Source organism: Microcebus murinus, chromosome 26 (assembly GCF_040939455.1).
Source record: "Microcebus murinus isolate Inina chromosome 26, M.murinus_Inina_mat1.0, whole genome shotgun sequence".
NCBI classification, from domain to species: domain Eukaryota; kingdom Metazoa; phylum Chordata; class Mammalia; order Primates; family Cheirogaleidae; genus Microcebus; species Microcebus murinus.
The window spans coordinates 19,041,930-19,068,114 of NC_134129.1; the positions used below are offsets into that span (position 1 = coordinate 19,041,930).

Here is a 26,185-nt window from a genome sequence, read left to right on the forward strand (position 1 = left end):
GCAGCTGTCTGTTAGATTCCCAACATCTGGAGATTCTCCAGACTCCTGCCGCTATTGTTTCCCAAACCTAAGTTTTGCATTAACCACGTTCTGCCCTATGCATACTTTCCGGGTCCCCACCTGGAACAAAACCTTACAGTTTCGCTTCTGCTAAGTCCTGCATCCTTGCCCGGTAAATCAGGGAGTTATAGCTGGTCTGTATGTGTTTTGCCTCTTCCTGCCAGTCCACAGTTTAACTGATATGCTATGAAAGTGTAGCCCAGTGATCAATTTAAAAATTAATTAATTTATTAGTTTAATTAAATTAATAAATTTAATTTAAATTTAAAATTAATTTAAGTTTAATTAATTTATTAATTTAATTAATAAAGTTAATTTTAATTCAAAGTTAATTAATTTATTAATTATATTAATAGATTTATTGATTAATTAATAAATTAATTTAAAAACAAATATGTTTCTAAAAGGATTTGCAACTTGATACAACTATACCGATCTAATTTATTTTACATGTTCTGCAATAATTATTATTTTTTCTTCTCATGGAATGCCTCGTATCGTGATGGCTAATTCACTTAACTCTTAACTAGGATACTTTTATGTCCAGAAAGCAATTATAATTTTGGATTACGATTTTTATTTTGTGAATGATTCCTATTTCTAAACAAACTGGACTATTTCACTGGACTATTGGGCATTCATAACCTGTTTACCACAATATCAAAGTATGCTACCGTGAGACTAATGGGGATGTTATAACAGTCTCAGGGCCCAGTGATTTTTGCAGACTGTAAGGAGATATTTAACATGCACCTCCCAACCTCTCAAAGTGGTTGCAATGAAAATACTCTCATGATCATGATCATCTTTTTTAGTTTGCTTCACACCCCTCATATTCAAATAAATGCAAAGCACACATTTTTTGCCCTAAAAAATGTGATTTTTTTTTTATTTCTTCATTTTTTTTAAATTAGAAAATAAATATTTTCTTCGTTCTTCTTTAAATGTATCACCAGGGTTGGAAAAAGTGTGATCTTTTAAGTATTAAATCTTTTCAGTAAACAGTGATTCTGTGAAACACACAACTTTTGAGGCAGCAGTTTACTGATTCTTATTAAAGTGTTTAAATTTTGTGTGTGTGTGTGTGTGTGTGACTTCCCGCAGATGCGTATACAACCTCAGAGGTCACTTACATCTGGACTTACAACGCGTCTGATTCGGTGGAGGTTGCCCCGGACGGCTCCAGGCTAAATCAATACGATCTGCTGGGCCAATCAGTTGGGAAGGAGACAATTAAATCCAGCACAGGTTAGTAAAACAAGTCTGGAGAAGAGATAGTGCCTGAGAATATTAATGGGGTAAAATCATTGGAAATGTGTCAGATTGCTCAAAAACTTTTGCTTTTAAGGTTCTAAAAACAGGCCTGGCACGGTGGCTCACGCCTGTAACCCTAGCACTCTGGGAGGCCGAGGCAGGGGGATCGCTCAAGGTCAGCAGTTGGAAACCAGCCTGAGCAAGAGCGAGACCCCCGTCTCTACTAAAAATAGAAAGAAATTAATTGGCCAACTAAAAATATATAGAAAAAATTAGCCGGGCGTGGTGGCGCATGCCTGTAGTCCCAGCTACTCGGGAGGCTGAGGCAGGAGGATCGCTTGAGCCCAGGAATTTGAGGTTGCTGTGAGCTAGGCTGACACTACAGCACCTTTTAGAAGCTTAGACCCCACCCCTTACTAAGTAAGGATTTGCATTTTATCAAGATTCCAAGGAAATTTATATTCACATTAAAGTTGGAGAAATATACTGTGTATTCAAAAAGTGTGTGTCTTCTCAGACCGATTTCAACATTTACCTTCAAACAAGTGATAATTTCTGTAGTTTTCTAATTCTTTTCCCCCTACTCTGGATAATTTATGGTTATTTGACTTTAGATTTATGGATAATTGCTACTGGCATGTTTGGAAAGCTGATTTGCTCTTTAAGGGCCTCCTTCATCTTAAAAAACAAACAACAACAACAAAAAAAAAAAACCAAAGAAACTCAAGCAGCTGTGTGGACTAAATTATCTTCTGTCAATAATTAAATTCCAGGGAGCAGAAAGGTGGTAGGTATGAAGATAAGATAGAAGCGACCGAAGCCAGGTAGAACAGACAACAGTGAGAAATTCAGTATTGATGATGGGGTTAAAAGTGGGGAAACCTGGGCCAGAAGACCGGTCTTGGAGATATGGCCTGGGGGCACCGTGTTAAATAGCCGGAGAGCTCTGAGTTAGAACAATCAAAACAGAGACTTGAGGTCGCGCTGCCAGCAGGAATGGGGGGCTTAAGCAAGTAAAATAATCCACAGACAAATAACATTTATAACTCTAATTCCCTTAGTCAGCAGGATGGCCTAGGGAAATAAAAAAAAAATACCGTGTTTACCCAAAAATAAGACAGGGTCTTATATTTATTTTCCCTCAAGAAGACACCCTAGGGCTTATTTTCAGGGGATGAGTTATTCTTTTTTTTAAAGTACGGTACAACCATCTCCATTGATTCAAATAGAGTGAAGTCGTCTTCTTCTGGAACATCATCATCACTCTCCAGACCCCGAATCCCATCCTGAATGTCTTGCGACTCTGTTTCCTTTAGAACCACTGGCCCCGATCTCTCCTGTGGAGCACTAGAGCTCTCACGGGGCGGATGAGAAGGGCTGCTCGTGTCCTTTCCCGCTCCGCGACCACACGCATGGGTTGTGCAGATGCGCTGCGCAGCCACGCCTGTCACTAGGGCTGATTTTCATAGCCACGCCCATCACTAGGGCTGATTTTCATAGCCACGCCCATCACTGGGGCTGATTTTCATAGCCACGCCCATCACTAGGGCTGATTTCCATAGCCACGCCCATCACCAGGGCTGATTTTCCGGGTAGGACTTCTATTGCGCAAATGCTTAGAAATCCTGCTAGGGCTTATTGTATGGGAGGGTCTTATTTTCGGAGAAACACAGTAATACAGGTTGAACATCTCGGATCCCAAAATCTGGAATGCTCCAAAATCTGAAACTCTTTGAGTGCTGACATGACACTCAAGGGAAATCCTCATTGTAGCATTTCAGATTTCAGATTTTAGAATTAGGGATGCTCAGTCAATAATAATGCAAATATTCCAAAATCTGGAAAAAATCCCAAACCTGAAACACTTTTGGTCCCAAGAATTTTGGATGAGAGTTATTCAGCCTGTACATTATCAATGGCACAAGTACTGCAAGTTTCTTGATACTATTAAAAATGTTTGTTGTTTTTTTTTTAAATCCTCTTCCTATGAGTCAATGAAGCATTTACAGGTAATATAAGTGTCATGAGATATATGTGATAAATTCTCTTATTTAAAAAAAAACAATCAAGGTCTGTTTTGGTTTTTTTTCCCCAATTACAGCAAGCACAAGAGAACACATTTATTAATTAAGCAGTATCAACAATTAATGCAATTATGGTATGGGAACACCCAGGATCTGTTCTTATATCTAATTTCTTCTATTTCTAAAATGTACTAACGATTGGACTGTAGCGGGTTTCTTAAGCTTCTTAAATGTTTCTTGCAGGTGAATATACCGTAATGACAGCTCATTTCCACTTGAAAAGAAAAATCGGGTATTTTGTGATTCAGACCTACCTGCCTTGCATCATGACTGTCATTCTCTCCCAAGTGTCATTCTGGCTCAACAGAGAATCCGTGCCTGCAAGGACTGTGTTCGGTGAGTGGGCACACGCTTTGTGCATACAGCACATTGTGTTTCCGAATGCGCTTTCAGAAGCATTACGGCATGTGGACAGGGAGTATTGTTTTTACCTTGCAGATGAGGAAACTGAGGCCCAGAGAGGTATACCATGGGTAGAGTTACACTGTTAATAAGGAGTAGTATAAACAACGGGTCTCAACTATTCCGGAAATACATCCGGTCTTCCTTCCCTTAAATGGTACTTCTCATCAACACTTGTCTCCATGTTAGTATAAGCAGAATGTTCTTAAAGGTTTTAATTTATAGTGTAGCTACCATAGTATTCCTAGGTCTTCTGTGTCTATTTTTCTATTGTTTTTAGATGAAGGAAGGTGATCTTAGAACTTTAGAGACAGAGGAAGGGAGAGATGGAGGGAGGAAGACCTCATTCACTTCCATTATTACTGTGTTTGATTTTTCGTGATTAAAAAGCAGGCAGGCCGAGGCAGGAGGATGGCTCCAGGTCAGGAGTTCGAAACCAGCCTGAGCGAGAGCGAGACTCCCGTCTCTGCTATAAATAGAAAGAAATTAACTTTCAACTAACTGGCCAACTAATATATATAGAAAAAATTAGATGGGCATGGTGGCGCATGCCTGTAGTCCCAGCTACTCGGGAGGCTGAGGCAGGAGGATTGCTTGAGCCCAGGAGATTGAGGTTGCTGTGAGCTAGGCTGATGCCACGGCACTCACTCTAGCCTGGGCAACAAAGTGAGACACTGTCTCAAAAAAAAAAAAAAAAAAAAAAAGGAAAAAGAAATAGCAGGCAGGGGGATTCTTCAATTGGAGTACAGAATACCACATTTCCAGGCTTTCTGTGTTTATTTGGGTTTTGTTTTGAGATGAAGAAAAATGATCTTAGTACTTTAAATGGGAGGGGAGGGAAGGAGAAAGAGAGGTGTGAGATTTATTCCATTATTATATTTAATCATGCAGTTTATTTTCTTGATTACAACCATGCCAGGGGAGTTTTATCACTGCTTTCTGGATACACGAATTAGTCCGAACACCTTTTGTAATAAAGTAGGTTACTTTCGTGTGTTTGGACCACTCACTGAATTAGGGAAGTTTTATTGAGAGCCTACTCCGTCAGATATTAATGACAGCAGGCCGTGGAGATGCAAATACAAATAAAATACAGCCCCTGCGTTCAATTAGTGTAGTATAGTGGCAGGCAGCAAAATAAAGAATAATGGTAACACAAGAAAGAGGCAGATACAGGTCATCACAGACGATATCAGCATGAATCCTCTCTGGACTCATTGGCCAGATAGCTGAGTTAACATTTGATATAAGACTTGTGGTCTGTGTACACCATGGAGTACGAGTCAGCTGTAAGAAACAACGGTGATCTAGCACCTCTTGTATTTTCCTGGATAGAGCTGGAACCCATTCTACTAAGTGAAGTGTCCCAAGAATGGAAAAACAAGCACCACATGTGCTCACCAGCAAACTGGTATTAACTGAGAAGCACCTAAGTGGACATATAGGAATAACATCTATCGGGTGTCGGGCAGGTGGGGGAGGAGGGGACGGGTGTATACAAACATAATGAGTGAGATGTGCACCGTCTGGGGGATGGACACGCTTGAAGCTCTCACTCGAGGGGGGAGGGAGGGCAGGGGCAATATATATATATATAACCTTAACATTTGTATCCCCCACAATATGCTGTAAAAAAAAAAAAAAAAAGACTTGAAAGGTGAGCAAAAGTTTCCCAGACGTATGAAATGGGACGAGAATCTTAGCCCAAAGAGGATAGATTGTGCAATAACCCTGAGGGTTGGAAGAACACGGGATGTTGAGTGATAGGAGCTGTTTGTGGAAATACAGATAGAAATATAGTTGGAGGCCTAGATGATGTTGGGGGGGGGGAACCCAAGCTCTGTAAAATAATTTAAAAAGGAGTTACACGTAAGATCCTAAGTCAATACATAGAGCGCGTAGCGTACATTGGTTGGGACTGAAAAGGCAGGACATCTTGAAGTAGGGGCTTACAGGTTACAGGTGGGTTTACAGATTCTTTGATTTGTAATTGGTTAAAGAAATGAAGCTTTGTCTAAAGGCTTCACGTGTTTTAATTGAAGGTAAAGATGTCTGTCAATCAGAGATAATAAGCCACTGGACATTTACCTAAACTCAAGAGATCTGTTAAGTAAATTGACGGCCTGCAGGTGTGATTTAACTTTGCCTTGCGTAGCCTTAGGCCTGTTAATTATTTGATTATCTTATTGTTTAAAAAAAAAATCTCCAAAATGGAGAGGGGCATTATGAGATGTGTCTGACCTCTACTCCCCTCATGGCCAGCAACTCAGCTTTAACATTTTTCTAGGGTCCCCTTGGCCAAGAGGGGGTCCATTCAGTCAGCCAGGGGGCTTACGATTTTATTTTAGTTCACAGTGAGAAAGTGCCTTTTAGGGCCATGTTAATAAAATGTACCTTTTTGCTATCGCCTATACCAAGCCACTGTTGTATTTTGAATTATATGTGCAAAACTCTCAGAACAATGCCTGCCATTTGATAAATGCTATATAATTGTTAGGTTTTTTTTTTTTTAAATTGCTTTATTGGCCGGGCGCGGTGGCTCACGCCTGTCATCCTAGCACTCTGAGAGGCCGAGGTGGGCAGATCGTTCGAGCTCAGGAGTTGGAGACCAGCCTGAGCAAGAGCGAGACCTTGTCTCTACTAAAAATGGAAAGAAATTAACTGGACAACTAAAAATCTATGTAGAAAAAATTAGTTGGGCATGGTGGCGCATGCCTGTAGTTCCAGCTACTTGGGAGGCTGAGGGAGGAGGATCGTTTGAGCCCAGGAGTTTGAGGTTTCTGTGAGCTAGGCTGACGCCACAGCACTCACTCTAGCCTGGGCAACAGAGTGAGACTCTGTCTCAAAAAAAAAAAGAAGAAAGCTACTTTATTGAAGTGTGATTGACATGTAAGAATCTGTCCATATTTAATGTATACAGTTCCATGAGTATGGGAAATAGTATACACCTGTGAGAAGCCATTCCCACTATCAAAGCCATAGACATATGCAGTCACCTCCCAAACTTCCCTTTGACCCCCTTTATTATTATTGTTGGGGTGTGTTGGGGCTGGGTAGATAAGGATACTTACATAAAATCTACACTTTTAGTAAATTTTAAGTATACAATACTGTGTTGTTAGCCATAGGTACTATGCTGTATGGTGGATCTGTAGAACTTAATTTATTTTGCCTCACTAAAGCTATTCTTATTATTGATCGGATCCTATTTGTACTCTAGAAAGTTACGGCGTTTTTGCAAAGGATGAATTGGAAGATAGAATTGACCTGAGGCAGGGAGGAAAGTTAGGAGGCTACTAAAATGGTCTAGATGAGATACCATTAGCTTATTTCAAAAGAAGACAGCGGTAACAAAGGAATAGAAAAGAATAGGGTCAAAGGATGTTTGGGAGAGAGAACCGATGGACTTGAAGAACATATATAGCAACTACGAAAAAGGAATCATTTAGGATAATTTTAGTTTTATTCCTTGAACACTTTCAGTGGCTAACGTTGTCAGTATTAAAAGCAAAAGGAAGAGAGAGGAAGAGCAGGAAAAATGAATGTAGTTTGAGTTACATGGATTTTGAAGTTCCTTGTGCTATCATTTTGATGTCCAGTAGGTCAACAGAAATACGTATTTGAAACACAGATTATTAGCAGAAAATGTTGATTAAATATGGCAAGCATTAGGTCCTAGGTAATAGAGCTTTAAAATCTAGAGCTTTTCTGCCCAGATAAATTAAGTGGGTGAATATGCAATCAAAGGACAGAATCTTTAAAATCATTAAAATTGCAGAATACAAAGGAACTAATTGGCATGATCAGAAAATTGTGAGGGAAACCAAGGAAGAGAGGAGAATTTCAATATTGTGCAAACACACACACACAACACACACACACAACACAGAGCTATTTCAGTTATATGGTATCAAATATACGCAGAGAAGTCTAAAACTCGTTGAGTGGATTTGACTAGTGGAATGTTACTGATGCTAACGGATTAAGTGAGAAAAGTTGCTTTTGAGTAAAATCGGATTGAAATGGGCACCCAAGAGAAAGGGAAGAAGCTGAGAATATACCAAATTTGGAAGAAGACAAAGATTCAGGTAGCTGGAGAGACAGGTGTGTCATTATTATTATCATCATAATCATTATTAATATGTTATTAACATGAAAATATGAAGAACAGAGGAGCTACTTTATGACAAGACACATTCTAGGCATGTTGCGTACTTCTTTACCTTTTTATTTTTCCCGTGGAGTAGATTATGGTATCCCCCTTTTAAGGAGGTGAAGACTGAGGCTAAATTTTAGGGATCTTGTCCAAGGCCTGGAGGCAGAACCCTACTCCAAGTCTTAAGTTCCTTCCACTGCACAATACTGCCTTTGTGACTCTCTTTTAAGGGGAAGGGTCAAGAAATAAAACAAAAATTGAAGATATATAAGAGAGAAGGATTTCTGACATTTCCTAAAGAAAATACTTCGAATGGGCATGGGCTGACTTTGGAAAGAAGGCATCCTGCCTCTTCAACATAGAATAAAGGAGTTCAAAATGAACTTTCTTGGTGCTTTGCTCTTTCCAATTCTTAACCTGTTTAAAAAAATACTACTTTTTTTTTTTATCATGGAAAAAGTTTTTTGTTTCTTTTTGTCATTACATTGTTGGAGGAACAGATTTGCCTAGAGACTAAGCCACTAGTTATAAATATGATTGAAACTGTAAATAACCTCAAGAAATAAGATAGTGAGTTAAATTTACAACCAACTTGTGTAAGAAGATTAATAGCAGAACTTTTTTTGCAGACTAGATTTGATGGGAGAGTCAAAAGGAACTAAGCAAACCCAGCATGCATGAAGAATAAAAGAGGGAGAAGAAAAGCTGAGAATGGAGAGGAGAGTAGAAAGAGCAATTTTTCTTTTAAAATGTATGCACCTCTACAGAAAAATGAAAAAAAAAATAAAAATTCAGGGGCAAAGTTGAAATCAGGATATGCCTGAAAAATGAAATTTAATTTAATTGAGGATTATTAACAGATGTTTGTTATTGCATTGTCATCCATGTTTTCTTTGTACTAATATTACATGCTTACGATCTCTTTATGCTCATTTATTCCAGAACAGTTGAAATATTTTACATAGTACTATATAAATGGGTTATTTTCTAGATACATGCTGTATTCCATATTTTGTGCTCAGTGAATAAGGATTCAAGGATTGCATAGAAAATTCCAAGAGAATAATGGTCCTCAATTTGGGCGGATACATAATTTTTAAGATGAAGTACATAGGATGTATTAATATTGATGCATTGATATCTTCACCTGTTGATGCGGTAAAACAGTTCATAAAAGCTTCCACTGTTCTCATGTGTCTATGTCTCCCAATCCCCAGCCCACAGCCCGGTACTTAGGGACCAGGCTGCAGAGCTAAGCTGCAGCTCTCCCCACTCTTGGTCAGTGGAAAAATTGTCTTCGGTGAAACTGGTCCCTGGTGCCAAAAAGGTTGGGGACTGCTGTCTTATGGTGCTTTGTACACATTCATATTATTGGCACTAATCACATTTCATTACAGTTGTTCTATTTACATACACCTGTCACTCTTTGGACAAAGAATTTCTACATATACTTATTAGCACAGAGCTTGGAACATTCTGAGTGCCACAAAGTATATGGTGAATGGATGACAGATCAATGTCATGGTGGAGGGATAATAAAATCATCCATAGCAATGGAAGATTCTTCCATATTAAACTCACTTGAAAAACAATATCAGAAAATAAGAATATGTTCAGGGCATACCTCTAACCCTTGCTTTAGGGAGAGGCAAAAGATATAAAATGCAACCAGAATGTTTTGTACTCTCATATTTTCTTGAAATAAAATAAAATGTATGAGGGATTCAATTTCTCCAAAAAAAAAAAAAAAAAAAAGCAATGAAAATAAGAATGTGTTCAATTCTAAGCATCGACAAATCCGTTTCCGCTATTGTAAGTACAACAAAACAGAGCCCAATACACCCATGCACGTACAGAATTATAAAGACTGTCTCTGTAAAAGTAACTTGTATTACGAGTATTAAAGAACATATAGGAAAAGAGAACAAAGAACATTAACAAAAAGATGGGCACAATTACAGGTAACTGATTGGGGCATAATAAAAAATGCCAAACAAGAAAACACAGAAAAGAGAGCAAAAGCAAAGCAAAAAAAAAAAAAAAAAAATCACAACCCAATCATAGCAGTCACACATACTTCTCCCAAGTAGAGAGGTGATGTAAGAAGGTGAGTAAATACCGAACTTTGAATGAACAGAAAGTGTTAGTGTCAAGGCTGCCAGGGTTTATTAACATTTTAAAAACAGGTGAGAAGTATAACAGATATAAAATGAAAAATTATATAAAATTAGATATACAGACTGTATTTGAATGTGTGGATTTTATACGACTTATTTACAAAACAGGTTTAAGGACTCGAAAGTTATATTTTTATGTAATTAAATGACTTTTAGATGGTCAAAAGCATTCTTAGTATTATATCTACAAGTTATTCTGTGTAAGGCCAGTAGTAAATATTCCGTGTGAGTGTATGTATATTTTTATGGGAGGAAGACAAGTAAAAGATAACCGAAAATGCCAAAACCTGGCTAGAATGGGTCTTGAAAGCTGCCCAGCCTCCTTACTCTATATTCTTACTTCATCCTTCACTGTTTTCTTTCTTTTGAGAGTGAACATCATCCGCTCGATAACATAGCTGTTACCTAAGCAAAGTTTCTACGCTCTCTAAATTTCTCTATCTAAATTCGCAGTCAGGTTTACAACCTCTCTCCCTGGGGAGAAATCATTAGATCATCGGCCCTCCTCCAATCCAAGACTTCGCCCAAGTGAAAAGCAAACTACGACTTTAACAAAGCAATATGCCCCAGAAGGCAGATGTCAAATTTCTCAAACTTGGAGGTCCTTCTGGCCTTCATGTTGTGTTCATGTTGTGTGAATAGAACAAAAACATAAAGAGAGCAGATAAGACAGAAAGCAGAGAAGTTGAAATTAGAATGTGCGTTTCTTGATCTTGGCACTATTGCTCCATGGTATTGGGCTTTATCTGTTCCTTTTTTGGTCTCTCGCACTTACTCTGTGGTTATGTAGAGCCAGGCTGATATCTTTCAAAGATATTAATTCAAAGGGACTTGCCCTTGTACCATGTGATGATAAAAGCCTCCTCGGACCTTCTTAGAGTGTTTGTCCAATTTATTCAACACCAACCGATACTCGCTAAGCACCCGTCTGTCAGTACCCTTCTACAGACTTGGGATGTGTCCTTGAGCAAAAACCAAGCACAGTTCCCTTCATGGTAAGGTATTTGCTCGGGAAAACTTAACACTTTAGATGCTGTGCATTGAAGGCTCCTAAGAGTAGACAGGGCATGCACAATATGCAAACCTCATTTTGTTGTGCATATAGCTTATTTTGTGAAATTGTGACCTCTGGTCCTTTTACGTGCTTTTAACATTCTCCAGAGCTTTATATAAATAAATAAAAATATCGTGAGGAATTTGCCAATAATTACCTCTGCATTTGAAGCCTAACCGTTTTTGGAATTTTCGATCGTTTATATGATGCATTTATATTTTGTCTTGATGTCAATAGTCAGCGTAATAACAGACAGTTTTTCTGTTAAAAACTGAAATCAAATAACACACCTCCATTAGGGCATATAGTCTTCTGGTAAATGAGTATAGGGAGCTCAAAAACTTCTTACTGCATACAAAGTTCGAGACATACGCAAGGGCATTATCTGCTTGTCTTATATACATTTTGGAACGATTAAAACTCCAAGGGGGATATGTTTGGATTGATCATTTTTCCACTTTGTTCCACAGGTTTCCCTAATTCAATTTGACTTTTTTTTCCCCCCAGCATATTATGGGAGTACAAATGTTTAGGTTACATATATGTATTTCCTTTGCCCTGCCCAAGTCAGGGCTTCAGGCATGTCCATCCCCCAGATGGTGTGCACTGCACCCATTAGGTGTGAATATACCCATCCCTCCTCCTGCCTCCCACCTGCCCAACACCCGATGAATGTCATTACTGTGTGTGCACTTAGGTGTTGATCAGTTAATAGCAATTTGCTGGTGAGTACATGTGGTGCTTGTTTTTCCATTCTTGGGATACCTCACTTAGTAGAATGGGCTCCAGCTCTATCCAGGAAAATACAAGAGGGGCCAGATCCCCATTGTCTTTTTGTGACTGAGTAGAACTCCATGGTATACATATACCACATTTTATTAATCCACTTCTATTGATGGGTGCTTGGGTTGTTTCCACACCTTTGCAATTGTGAATTGTGTTGCTATAAACATTCTAGTGCAGATGTCTTTTTTTTTTATAGAATGTCTTTTTTTTTTTTTCCTTTGGGTAGATGCCCAGTAATGAGACTTACTTAACTGACTCTTGCTTCCACTTTTGTGGAAGCCTGTTTCCAACATATCAGTCAGGGGGATCTTTTCAAAACGTTAGTCATATCATGCCATACTTGAGCTCCAAACTGTTCATTGGCTCGCTAGTATACTTGAAGTAAAAGCCAAAGACCCTTAAGAAATCAATAAATCTGCATGCAGTATGAACTCCCTTCTCCTCCAAATGTAATTTCTGCTACCCTTCCTATCCCTCACCCTTTCACTGACCTCCTTTTATTCTGTGAACATGCCAGATGTCCACTTATCCGCTTGTTTGTTTCTTATGCCTAGACCTGTCTTTCCCTAAATATATACTTGGCTCACTCCTTCCTGCTTTACTTAATTATCATCATCTCAAAGAAGCCGACCTGACACTAGGACATAAAATTGCAAACTGTTTCCCCAGTCCTGACTCTCCTAGCCCTAGCCCTACTCTGTTTTTTCCATCACATATATCATCTTCCAACATTCTACTCTCCCACTAGAATTTAAATTTCAGGAGGACAGGTATATTTCTCTCTTCAGTTAAACTGATGGATCTAGAAGAATGCCTGGCACATAGTAGGCCCTCAATAAATATTAGTTAATAGGATGAATTTATGCATGCTGGATAAGAAAAAAGAATGGCTTCCATGCCATAAGAAAATGATTATTACTTGTAGATCATAGTATACTATAAAGCAAACTCATAGCACTGTAAATTCTTAGAATTAATAAGTGGTTTCATTGGAGTGACTAGAACCACTTAGCACCCATGATTCACAGGTTCCTGTATAACAGTTATAATGAGTTGGATAATTTAAAGGGGAAAGAGGGGAGAAGATTCAATGTCTATTAACAGCAGAAAACAGAAACTGTCATAAAGTAGTCTGAATATCAAATATGTCAAGCTTTACTGTGAAGTGTGTATTTGAATGTATGAAGATTTGAGTACATACAAAGAGAGACATGTTTGTGGATGATATTTTTAATAACATATTAATATGACTTTGTTCAATATGACTGTGTCTGGAAAAAACATAATTGTGATGCAAAAAAGTAAAAGAAAAAAAATTAAAAAGGAAAAGAGATGAAGAAGGATTGTCCATTGCCAGGTTTTATCATATAAAGCTGCAGTGTTTAAAACTCTGATATGGGTGTGAGGCAGTGAGTATATGGAAAGTGATTTTAGATAGATACATCCATGGATAATATAGGTATATCGATGGTTAGACAGGTGATAGGTTCGTACGCACATACAGACAGAGGCAATAGATAGGTAAACACATACATTCATTAATTCAACAGGAGTTAAGTTAGCAAAACCAAATCTATACAGACCAAAAGTGTATGCCAGGTAGTTAGCCGTGAGAAATCAGAGTGCTGTATCCACAAAAAAAGGTCAAGTGGATATTGGGCAAGAAATAAATAATAATTTTCCATTGCCGTAGATTAGCCAACTGCAAAGTTTAGAGGGACATAGTCCACAGAGCTGCCACCACTCTGATGCGAACTGCTAAGTTTCTGGGGGTGCCCCAAACCACCTTCTGTTTTGACAGTCCACTTTATCATATATACAGTACATATTATAAGACCAAATATTAAATGTCTAATTATCAGATCGTCATTCTAAGTTATCGATATGCCTGCCTCCTCCATACCTTCATTGACATTGTCTTTACTATTCTGCCTCCTTTCTCCTGTCCTTGCCTTCCCTTTTCCTCTCTCCCTCTTCATTCTCAAATTCCGGCTAAGTCTTAATATTTAGTGCTACCCTGGAGTATTCCTCCTCAATCACCAGCATATCCAACAGGTCATTTAAAGTTAGAAGTGTCATTGTTTTCAGTGTCATTGCGAGTGAAAAAAAAAACATGCTTCTTCATACAATTCTGGAAAGTTATGCAGGCAGTGGGTGCAGACACCTGTTGTATGAAGTACAGCTATGTGTTCCTATGTTCCAGGTTCCTAAGTGGTCAGGAAAGCAGTAGAAGAAAAATAATACTGTGTTACAACTCTTGAGAAACTGATTGCTTTGGGGGGCAGAAGGTTCCTTAAAAATGACATTATTGTGGTTTAGTAAAGAGATGGTCATGATCCGAACTAAGGGATAACGAGAGTGTCTTCCTTTAATAATGGAACAACTGACACTATTGAGCACTCGCTGCATGGTTGGAATAACGTCGCCCCGGGAATGGAGAGAGCTTGTGTCAGGTTCTGACTCACTTCTGTCTTGGAGCAAGCTGTGTAGCCTCCCTGAACTCTAAGACATATGCTACCTATAGACCTTGTAGGCATGCCAAGAGCATCCATTGAAACAATATGTACAAGAGGCTTCTTGCATCTTATTTTCAAGTAAATATGTGACTTTAATGTTTTATTTATCCAACGGCAAGTCTGAGTGTTCCCCAAGAACCAAGGGTACCGTAGAATGTACTATGGATCCAAGTGCTGTGTGTGAGTGTGCGTCTGTGTGTTTCTCTTTTGAATTCAAATTCGTTCAACCTGGTCTCGTTATCTCTTGGGCCCTTTCCCTAATGCAACAATAAGGCCATGTGTAATATTTTCCCTAAAACTAGAGTATGTCGATGCATGTTTGAGAGTCTTAAAGTACCATGGTCCAAACCAGAAGCTACATTTTGCATATTTGGACTCAACCGTCTATTAAGAATTTAACGTTGTCCTCTGGTCATGTTTGTCAAAATAATTTGGTTCTAAGTAGTATAAGATTGAAAATGTGATCTTATATAATTTATGTGCAACATTCATTATTGTAAATTTAGAGGGAAATGCATCACAATTATCGTGGTTTTTTTTGCACCAGTGAAACAATAAAGTTGCTCTTAATAAAAAAAAAAGAAGGTTTCAGCTACCTTCCATCATCATATACATGACAACTTCTTACGTTTATCTGAGTAGCTATTGAATACCATAGGTACATGGGACATGAAGGGTGATGATAGTTGTCTAGCTAGATAGATGAGATACAGATACAGATTACAGACACATGGATGTGTATGCATTTGTGTGTGTGTGTGTGTGTATAGTATTTTCCATCGAGTAAAAAAAAAAAAAGCGATTGAAAAATCAGAAGATGTGGTGAAACAGGGGTTCGTATTCTTGCATTGGCAACCCTTGACTGGGACTGAATACCACCAGTGCCCTTAAGACATATCATGTCTGGCTTGCCAAAGACCTTTTCGCTCACTGTTGCTCACCCGCCTTCCCCATTGATGGTCCCTCCCTACCTGGTCCCTGTGAACGTCTGAATTTGCAGCCAGCCCATGGATCGGGGCATGCAGAGACAGGAAAGGGGCGTTCCATGAGCTCCGGGCAAGACAAACCAAGTCAGAAAGTCATATGAGTACAACTTCAGCTTGTCCAGGCTAAAGAGCTGGGGTAGCCTTCCAAGGAGACGTGGGTGGTTTTTTTCACTGGAAGCTAGCGAGAAAGTAGCAGTGGGCGTAGATGCCGGGGTGAGGAGCAGGAGATGAAAAACCAGTGGGCAGACAGCCTGTGCACGGGGCAGAAGCTCATTCCAGGTGACGGAGTCCTAACAGGGCGCACACCTGGCCTCCCAGAATTGACTTTGGCACAAGGCAGCTCGTGCTAATCAGATGCGAGCTGCCAGCCCACCGCCAGCCACCCTGCTGCCTGCCGTCAGTCCCATCCCAGCCAGATCGCTGCCAATTAGGAAAGTGACTGAAGCAAAAATACATTAATAAGCCGTGGCAAGGAAAATTAGAAGGCTTCGGTTATTCTTGTCTAGAGGGGCAGGCTGAGAACCCGTTTCAGGAATATAGGTGGCCTAGTTAAACTTGATAGATACAAATGAATTATAATCTCCTTATATAGCAAGGACGTAGGGGGGAAGACCGAAAAGAGTGTGCTGTTGTATTGCCGGTGATTTTCTTTTAAACTTTTAGATTTTGCGATGAGGACGTGGAAATGTCACTTTAAGACAAGTACGGCCATTTAAAAGTCATGAGGACTTTCATTCCTTCCATCTTGTGAAAAATAATTTAAAAATAAAAAAAGAAAAAAAAATAAGTCATGAGGACTGGTAGTTCTCACTTCCTATGCTGAAATTAATATAGTGATAATGGTGAAAAAAATTAAAAATGACATTTATTGTCTTTTATATACTGTACACCGTGTTAGGCACTTAAAATTTTGACTCATTATTTAATTCCGAAAAAAAAAAAAACAAATCCCCAGTTATGAAAATAACATTATTCCCGCTTTTGAGAGGCCGCTCCATTATCAAACAGCAGGTTGGTACCAAAGAAAGAATTTGACCTTTTAGAACTCCTTGATTTGTATGCTTCCACTTTTTTTTTTTACTATACCATTATAGTAGTCATCAAACCACAGTTTCCTTTATTTATTTTTTTCTTTTTGATCTCGAAGTCAGAAATATCCTATGTGATCTCTTCATACATGGGTAATTTCCGTTTGGGAGTCAGGTTTACTAACCCTAGATCAGAACTTGAGGTGCGTGTTTAGATTCGAACCCTTCTGGGTCCCCGTGAGCTGTCAGCGGCTGCCTGTTGAAAGTATTTCAGATTCCTTGCTCTGCAGCAAAAGTTGTCACCGTTAAATTAGGGTACAGCAACTAACACAGTAAAGTGGCTTTCCCAAGTTCAGGGCTGCCCAGCTGTCATTTTCTGCATTTTTAAGCAAAGTCAACCTAGTTAACCCAGGATTGCTATTTATGATAGGATCACCTTAGTCACTAGAAATGTCCGTGTAACCTGAGATGAAGAATTTGATTACTGCCTTTGACTGCATTCGATAAACTGATTCCTCCATAATATGCCCTTTTCTTGGAATTCATCTGGGAGAGCTTCCTAACTTTATAGAATATATGAAGAATATTACATGTGTTTCAAGGGAGAGGTGGTTTATTTTTTTTTATATTTTTATTTTTTGGTCCTTGTTAATTTTTCTTGATTTTATTTTATTTTATTTTTTTTTTTTGGAAACATAGATTTTGTTTTCTTCATTTAAACTTTGAAAAAAAATTGGAATACAATGGCTTTTCTACTCTGATTATTCTACTACTAATATAGGTTTAGGTCATCACTAAATAGTGAAATATTTACTTTCACTGCAGTGATATTTCGAATGCATATTTATTCTTAGTTTTATAAGCCTCAAAAAAGAATAGAGAGATGTCATTAATTACCAAATGATTTCCAGTTGAGTGACTTTTTTGCGATTAAAAATTCTCTAATCATGCATTATTCATCACAAATAACATATCGCCGCAGTTAAATCACCTCGAGGAGTTATAAGAAATCATCACAGCTATTAACATCTAAACAGTCCCCCTTGTATTTTATTGGCAACGTGATTTACAAGGTTGAAACAGAGAAAAGATGTGATAACTATGGGGAATTTATATAGGATAGGGTTTTGTGTAGTCTCCTGTTATTTTATCGTCTTCTCGTCATTATTCTGAATATATTACTTTATTTTAAGCTCATAAAATCAAAATCATCACACCAGGTAGGACCTTCTTGGATAAGAGGTAGCCGTGGGAGGCCGTCTTTGACCATTTTAGACCCAACCTTACCTTAATGTGGAACCTCCGGCTCACAACTGATTTCATTTGAGGCTACATGTGAACCATGCTAGATTTCTTGGAGATCACCTATCAAATGTAATAGATTATGATTCGACAGGTTGTTCTTGCAAGAGATTGATTTTGAGTCACAGTGACACTGCTGAATCCATTGATAGAATCAGGCTATCAAATTATTCCTAATTAAGAAGCTGAATCATATCCTTTTAGAAGTTTAGGAACAGAGTAGTCCAGTCATGAAGGTGATAATGACGCTAGAAACATGCGAACCAACTCTGAAGAGATTCTGTGCTTTGTTGGAACAATGGAAGAACAGAGGAAAATCCAGTTCAAAGCTTTCCTTTCTCTTTCTATGTGGGCCACAATAAATTCTTTCTGAATATGGGAAAAGAATAACTGTAATACAATTAATTGCCCAAGGCTTTCTAAGCAACCATTTAAACCGTACAATCCCCTAAGCGTCTTTTGATTTTTCTTAAACCACCACTAGATGGGACTCTTGCCTCCTTGGTTCGGGTTTTGGGTGTCTATCCACAACTTGCTTGGGGGCATCATCATGTCACAGGGAAGCTGTAGTACTCTCTATTTGATAGGTTTTACATAGGGCATTTGCATACATTGTTTAAAGTTTGGAAGTCTGTAAGATACCTATTCCGATGCCCATTTTAGAGATAAAATCACTGAGGCTTAGAGAGAAAGTGGGGAGAGATAGAGATTAAGAGGCAGAGAGAGAGAGAGAGAGGAGAGAGAAGAAAATTTAACATTTGTTGGGCAGCTCCATATCCAGGTGTATATGCTCATATTTTTTCCTCCCAACAACCCAAAAAATATCACTTGCATTTCGCAGATGGCGGAAGGGCCTGAAACTTAGCGAAGTTACATGGCTGCTTTGGCAGAGGCAGAACCAAAACTCTTGCCTGACGGTAAAGCCCATTTTCCTCTGTGCATAGCCACTTCTCAAGCGATTTAAGCACTTTAATGCAAAAATGTAACTTTAATATTTATAAATATCTTAGGGCTTCACCAGTAAAATGTAAGGGTTAGATTAACGACGTAAAAAAAAAATACATGATATAAACATATAAGTGACTTCGAAAGAAGTTCCTATTTGTAGAGACAGCAGTATAATTTAGTAGTGAAGAAAAGGGACGTTTGAGTCAGGTTTCCTGGGTTTGTATCTCCTCTCTACTGCTTGCTAACGGCGTGACCTTCCGTAAGGCACTAAACTTCACCGAGCCTCGGTTTCCTCATCTGTATGTGAGGATAAGAATACCTGACCCACATGGATGTTACGTGGATCACACGTATTAATACGTAGAAAAGTTCTTAGAATAAGACCTGGCTTATAATAAGTTCTCCCAAGTGAGGGTTTTTACTACTCTGCCTGGAATAATGTACGGATGTGTGATTTGTGTGCAAACGGTATTAATTTGCACAACTTTAAAATTATACTTATTTTACAATATTGTGATTAAGCTTCCGATGTCATTTATGAAGCTTTCTTTATTCTTAACACATATTTTTTTTTTACTTATGGAATCTGTTAAGTGGGGTCCACTAAGTGTTCGTGTTCACATCTTTTTAAATAAATCCTTTCCTTCAATGAACCAGCTTTGATAATGAGTGTTTACCTTTGCCAGAATCCGGGTCAGGCGGCGGGATTTTAAAAACAGCACAAGCTTCTCAGAGTGTGCAGGGATGAGCCAGGCATGCATATAAATAAATGAAGTAAAAGATCATAGGCGCTGGAGAGAAATAAGCCGAAACAGGCTAAGAGTAAGAGGAGAAAAAAATAAATAAATAAAAGAAGGAAACAAGTATATCTGAGGAAGTCAGAGGAGCCCACAGGGGGAAAAAATCAAGTCAAGCTTTGCAAATGAGCATAATGGAAAGGCCAGATTCTAAGCAGAGGGCACACAATTATCAAATGCAGCGTGCAGCGTATGGAGGACAACAAATGATTGACGGGTGTATGTCAGGCGTGGGATTCACGTGTTTGTAAGCACAGTTAGGTAGAGTCCTGTCCACGTGCACCCTCATTTCCCATTCGAAGGCCGTGGAAAACGACTTGAAGTGTGTTTTAACAAAGGAGTGAAACAGGCCGGGCGCGGCGGCTCGCGCCTGTCATCCTAGCAGTCTGGGAGGCCGAGGCGGGAGGATCGCTTGAGGTCAGGAGTTCGAGACCAGCCTGAGCAAGAGCAAGACCCCCGGCTCTACTAAAATAATAGAAAGAAATTAATTGGCCAACTAAAAATATATAGAAAAAATTAGCCGGGCATGGTGGCGCATGCCTGTAGTCCCAGCTACTGGGGAGGCTGAGGCAGGAGGATCGCTTGAGCCCAGGAGTTTGAGGTTGCTGTGAGCTAGGCTGATGCCACGGCACTCACTCTAGCCTGGGCAACAAAGTGAGACTCTGTCCAAACAACAACAACAACAACAAACCACAAAAGAATGAAAGGGACACATTTGAGTCTCAGAAGACTGTTACAGGGAGCACTGGACAAAAGAGATCGTAATGGGATGAAAGTAGATACAGGACCGACTAGTGAAGAGATGATTGACATCATTCAGGTGAGGAATAATGAAGACCCGAAATAGAACAAAGCATGCTGGTGGAGAGAGAGGTATGGATCTCCGAGATACTACGGAGAGAGAATATGTAAGATACAGTGAACCCGAGTGGGGAGAGGGATGTAGGCTTAGGCATTGCAGAATACGTTTGACCCTCGGTGTCCACGGATTTTGGATCCATGGATTCAACCTGCCGTAGATTGAAAGTATTGGAAAAGAATTCTAGATGGTTGCGTCTGTACCGAACATGTACACTCTTTTTTTTTTCTTGTTGCTATTCCCTAAACTACATGGTATAACAACTATTAACATAGCATTTACATGGTATTAGGTATTATAGGTAATCTAGAGGTGACTTAAAGTATATGGGAGACTATGCATAATTTATATGCAAATGCTATGCCAGTTCATATAAAGGACTTGGGCCATCTGTGGATATTTGTATGCATGGGGGTGAGGTTCTGGAACTAATTAATTACCTCACGGGTGCCAAGAGATGACCACACTCCTCGATTTCTACTTGAATGACTAGACAATGCACAGTTCTTCCCTACAATAGAGAGTTTTGAAAGATTTAGTAGGTTTGGGTTTAGAACCTGATAGATTGAGTTGTGAGTGTTTTAAAATTTTGAGATTTCTATGGGGGACCCATCTTTCTTGGTATATTGGGTGAAATTTCTCTGGTCTTCTCCCTGTCTCTGGCCTGACTTTCCTTCCGCCCGTTCTACACATTGTGGCAAGAAGAGCGATGTCTCTAAAATTCAAATCTAGTCTCTTGCAATGAATCCTTTCCATGGTTCTGCATTGCAACTGTTGCCTGAAACCCTTGCCATGGGTTGTAGGCTAACCCCTTGTAATCCCTCCTTTCGCTTTGTTGGCCTGTATCCAACCTAGGAACGTGTTTCTTTCCGCATGGAACATCTTCCCCAGACTCTTCAAGTCTCCTTTTATTCACCAATTCCTCCAGGAAGCCTTCCCTGACTCCAAAGTCTTGGATGAGTATCCTTTAGGTAGTAGTAGCCTTGGAGCACCCTGTACTTTCCCTATTGCTTTTTATACTTTCCCCATATAACTTGTCTGTCAGTCATCTCCATCTTCCTGTAGGTTTTATATTCTCCCCAAGCATATAACTCATGTTTTCATCTCGCTGTGTACAACAAAGTGACTGGCACATAGTAGACTGGACTCGTTGTTCATGAATAAATGAATGTCGCGTAAAAGGCTCAATGCATTTTTATTGAGTACATGCAAGGAGCTGTTCGGAGAGAGTCAGATATTTGACTCTGGGGCTTATGAGATGCGTCTTCGAAGATCTTGAGCATATGGAAACAGGCTAGGAAATCAGAATAAATGAAATTGTCAAGGGAGAACAGTAAAGTAAGAAGAGTAGAGGAGCAACAGGCTAACTTGTAGATGACCAACAGTTAAATAGCTAGTGTCAGAGGGAGTGAAAGAAGAACAGTCAAAAGATTTTTAAAAAGTGCAGGGAATAGCAGTGACTTTAGAATTTCTACTTAAACAAGGCCAAACTGTTTTGAAGTGGGACTTGGGAACTGTCTGGAAGCTGCATTTGCATAGCAAGAACCTTGTCGTGGCTTACGGGAAACCAGCGGGCGTATGTTTTGTTCTGTGTATCAGGTAGTTTAGAATTTTAGAGGGTCAATATGAGACATTTCTTTCTTCTCCTCTCAGGTTTGAGCCAGTTGACAAGAGTCAGTACCTAGAAAACCAGCCCTCCTCTGTCGTCCAAGATGGTTATTGTCTCCTAATAATTTACAGAATAATAAAGTCTTGATTGTAGCTGTGCGCATCCAATCAAGACTGTATTTCTGGCCGGGTGCGGTGGCTCACACCTGTCATCCTAGCACTCCGGGAGGCCGAGGCGGGCGGATCGTTTGAGCTCAGGAGTTCGAGACCAGCCTGAGCAAGAGCGAGACCCCATCTCTACTAAAAATTGAAAGAAATTAATTGGACAATTAAAAGTATGTAGAACAAATTAGCCAGGCATGGTGGCGCATGCCTGTAGTCCCAGCTACTCGGGAGGCTGAGGCAGGAGGATCGCTTGAGCCCAGGAGTCTGAGGTTGCTGTGAGCTAGGCTGATGCCACGGCACTCACTCTAGCCTGGGCAACACAGTGAGACTCTGTCTCAAAAAATGAACAAACAAACAAACAAAAAAACTCCGTTGGAATAATCATACATTTCTCTAATCCCAGCTCATCCAACATATCATTTCCCTAGTCATTGAATTCTGAAAAAAAAAAAAGTTATTGACCTATTTTTATGTATTTGTGTATTTAATCCAAACCAAACACAAACATACCCGTGCATTAGTAAGTCTGTATGTACACAAATAGGTGTATTTGCTTCATAAACTATATTTATTCATTCATTTAATCTGAAAGTGGGTGCCAGGCACTATTCTAGGTCTTGGAGAGACAATGGTAAACAAGGAAGATCTGATCCCTAGAGACGGATCCTTGCAGAGATTGCCATTACAAATTACAAAATTACAAATTACAAACAAATACAAGACATGTTATGCTGTCAAAATATGTAAGGTGCTATGTGGTAACATAAACAGATCTGTGAATTGGAATATTACCTCATTCTCACGGCTTGAGGGTCCACCCCTGGTTCCCCGGAGTCCCTGATACCCCATGTGTGTTTCTGCTTGTGCACGTTCATAGTCATGCTGATTTCAAATCAATTTCAAATCAATTTGAATTCAAATCAATCAATTTCAAATTCAAATCAATTTCAATCCGGATCAGGAAGGATTTTGACATTTTACTAATCTAACAGCAAAACCAGGCATAGACGTCAAATTAGTTTGAGTAACATTATGAGCTTTCTTCTTACTTTTCATCTTGGCATGATTTTTGTTTATGCTTGTGGTGAAAGCATTTAAATAATTTGGCCATATTTCATAGGTCATGTTTGTAAAGTTTTGCGGCGGTGAAAGAAACAGAGAGAGAGTGGGGCCAACCAATGTGGCTTTATTGAGTGCTCCTGAGCGAGGTTCGTGGGTCCCAAGAGAAGGGGGTTCCCAAGAAGTTGCATCCATTTGGAGGGGGTTAAGGCTTCGATACTGTTTGAGGCAGACCAGAGACTTTTGGCGGGAAGGGCTGGGAATTTTCCACTGTGATCTCCGGGGGTTATTGAGAAATAGAAGGGGCTGGCGCTATTTGCGGAATCCAGGAACTGAAAACTTTCTTATCCGGGTGGACATCCAGGTGTTGTTGTTCTCAGTGGAGTCCAGCAGTTGTCCTTAGCTGGTCTGATCTCATGAGCCTTTTCTTTTTGATCTTAGGGAGGGGAAGAGAGCCCACCACCAGCCTTACAATGTTTTCTTCCAAAAATATAACCAAGCCAGTGGAGAGTGGAGGTGGGGAGAATTAGGCAAGCTGATTGCATTAATCAGGCACATAGTAATTAAATGCTGGTTGACTTCTTGAATTTTCCTTTTTTTTTTAACAAGCTATTTTAAAATGATGGGGACAGTAATATTATAACAATCCTCTGACATTATATTAGAGTTCGTTTTTAATTTATTTTTTATATGTTTTCAAAGTTCCCCTCTTAAGATTCAGCTAGCAGGAACACAGTGAACTGTCAGAGCATCTGTGTTTCAAATTTAATTATGCTGGCCAAATTCAGAGATTTGTGAGTTTGTGCTGTTGAATATCAGTCATCTGCTGATATTAGCTCATTCTTTAATTCCCAAAGACCACCCATATTTTGTTGATTATTACCTTAACAAACTATTACCAAGGTTTTATTATTATTATTATTATCTGTCAAACTCAACTACCCAGAACACAACCAAAAACTCAGAAGAAGAAAAAAAATAATAGACAGTCAACTAATAACTAATAATATGGAAAGATATAAAAAAAAATCACGTATTAGCGCACTGAGCTTCAGGTTCAGTGCTGACGTGTGCATAGCTTGCAAGTTGTCACTCCTGTCTTTACAAGACAAAGCTGAACAAACTGAAAGTTAAAGACCTTTTTGCTGCATTCATGAGAGGTGACAAACTGCCACCCCAAATCGCGATCAGTCAGGCACATTCAGAGAGACACGGACGAGATCTTTTTACCTGGAAGCAAAGCTGCTGGGGCCAAAGGCTGGCAGAAGCACTGCCATGAATGAATTGCTAGAGGTAGAGTGTGGGCTGGGCTGGGGAGGAGAAACTCCCGGAGGCCACAGTTTTATGGGAACACCACATGTCCCTGGACTTTACTGCCAAGAATCCTCCCAGGTTTTTCAGGTAAAGATCTAAAGAATGTTCCTTCTTAACTATGGCAGGGGAAGGAGCAGGGAAGAGTAGCAATTCTCAAATGCACCCAGAGGCTTCTCCACAACAAAAACCTGCCTTCCCCCGGGGACCAGAGCCTTACTACAGCTGATAGAAAACCATCCCTCCCCTTCTGGCTCCTCCAGCCTTTCTGTCTCACTTAAGACAGGGGTGGGAGGAGACAAAACACACAAACAACAGGGTCAGGGCTTCAAGGACTTACAGCAGGAATGCAGCAGACAGAGAAAGGAATCAAGGGAAACTGAGAAACACTTGCGAGGGTTATGTAGCTTGAGACACACGCCCACTAGAAAACTGAGATTTAATCAGAAAATTATAAAACAATTCCCCCCTTTCCTGCACCTTACCCCCACATCCACAGGGCTCCAAACAGAGTAGCCATAGTATACAGAAGAAAGAACTGCAAGACACGTGCTCTCTTTGAGAAGGAGAACTTAGGGATTTCCAAAATCAACAACAACGACGACAATGCTAAAGAAGTTTGAATCCTACAGCAAATAGAATGATAGCAAATGTTAAATGCCGCCCAACCCCCTAGCATGATTAACGTCAATCCTACCATAAAGGATTCCTATTTCCCAAATCACCGTGGTCAGTTCTCAACAAAAAGTTGCCAGGCATGACAAATGGAAAAGCAAAAACAAAAACAGAGTCAGAAAAGACAAAGCAAACTTTAGATGTTGGAATGACTGGACAGGGAATTGACAATATTAAATATGATCAATTGTAATCATTAATATGTTAATGAGACTAATGGAAGAAGTACACAACATGCAAGAAGAGATGAATAATGTAAGTAGACAGATGGAAACTCTTAAGAAATAATCAAAAGAAATAAAAAAACACAGTAACAGAAATGGAGAGTGTTTTTAATGAGCTCATCAATAAACTCAACGTAGCTATCAGGAAAGAATCAGTGAGCTTCTATATAGGTCATTAAAAAATTCCCAAACTGAAATTCAGGCATTAAAAAAAACAAATAACAGCAACAATCCAGAACAAAATATGCAGAAACCATGCTAAAATTTCAACAGCTATAACATACTCTTAGTTAGAAAATCACAAAAAGGAGAAAGTGAGAACAGAGCAGAGGAAATATTTGAAGTAATCATGGCTGAGAACTTTCCAAATACTAATTTTAGACACAAAGCACAGATCCAGAACGCTCAGAGAACATCAGAAGGATGAATTTATAAAACAAAGAACAACAACAGAAAACATACATCACACTCAAACTGCAGTAAACCAGAGACGAATCTTGGGGGGGGGGAACAGAAAAGGAAATAAAATATACTATTTTAACTATAGATTACATAATAGACGAAATAATCTTTTAAATAAGAAATACTGATCATATCACTATACTTTTTTAAAATTAACTCTATAATGGTTTCCCATTGCTCTTTTTTTAAAAAATTTTTTAAATATTTTAAATTTTAATTTCTTTTTTTTTTTTTTTGAGACAGAGTCTCGCTTTGTTGCCCAGGCTAGAGTG

The 26,185-nt window shown here is 39.2% G+C and overlaps 1 protein-coding gene across 2 annotated transcripts in view; it reads left to right on the forward strand.

The window, feature by feature from the left end:
- Positions 1-26,185, forward strand: part of GABRA2 (gamma-aminobutyric acid type A receptor subunit alpha2) — a 146,559-nt gene that overhangs the window by 94,516 nt on the left and 25,858 nt on the right. For both annotated transcript variants that reach the window (XM_075997938.1, XM_075997937.1), the window contains exons 7-8: positions 1,165-1,308; positions 3,582-3,734. In XM_075997938.1, the coding sequence (XP_075854053.1) occupies positions 1,165-1,308; positions 3,582-3,734 (297 nt within the window). The remainder of the gene's footprint in view (positions 1-1,164; positions 1,309-3,581; positions 3,735-26,185) is intronic.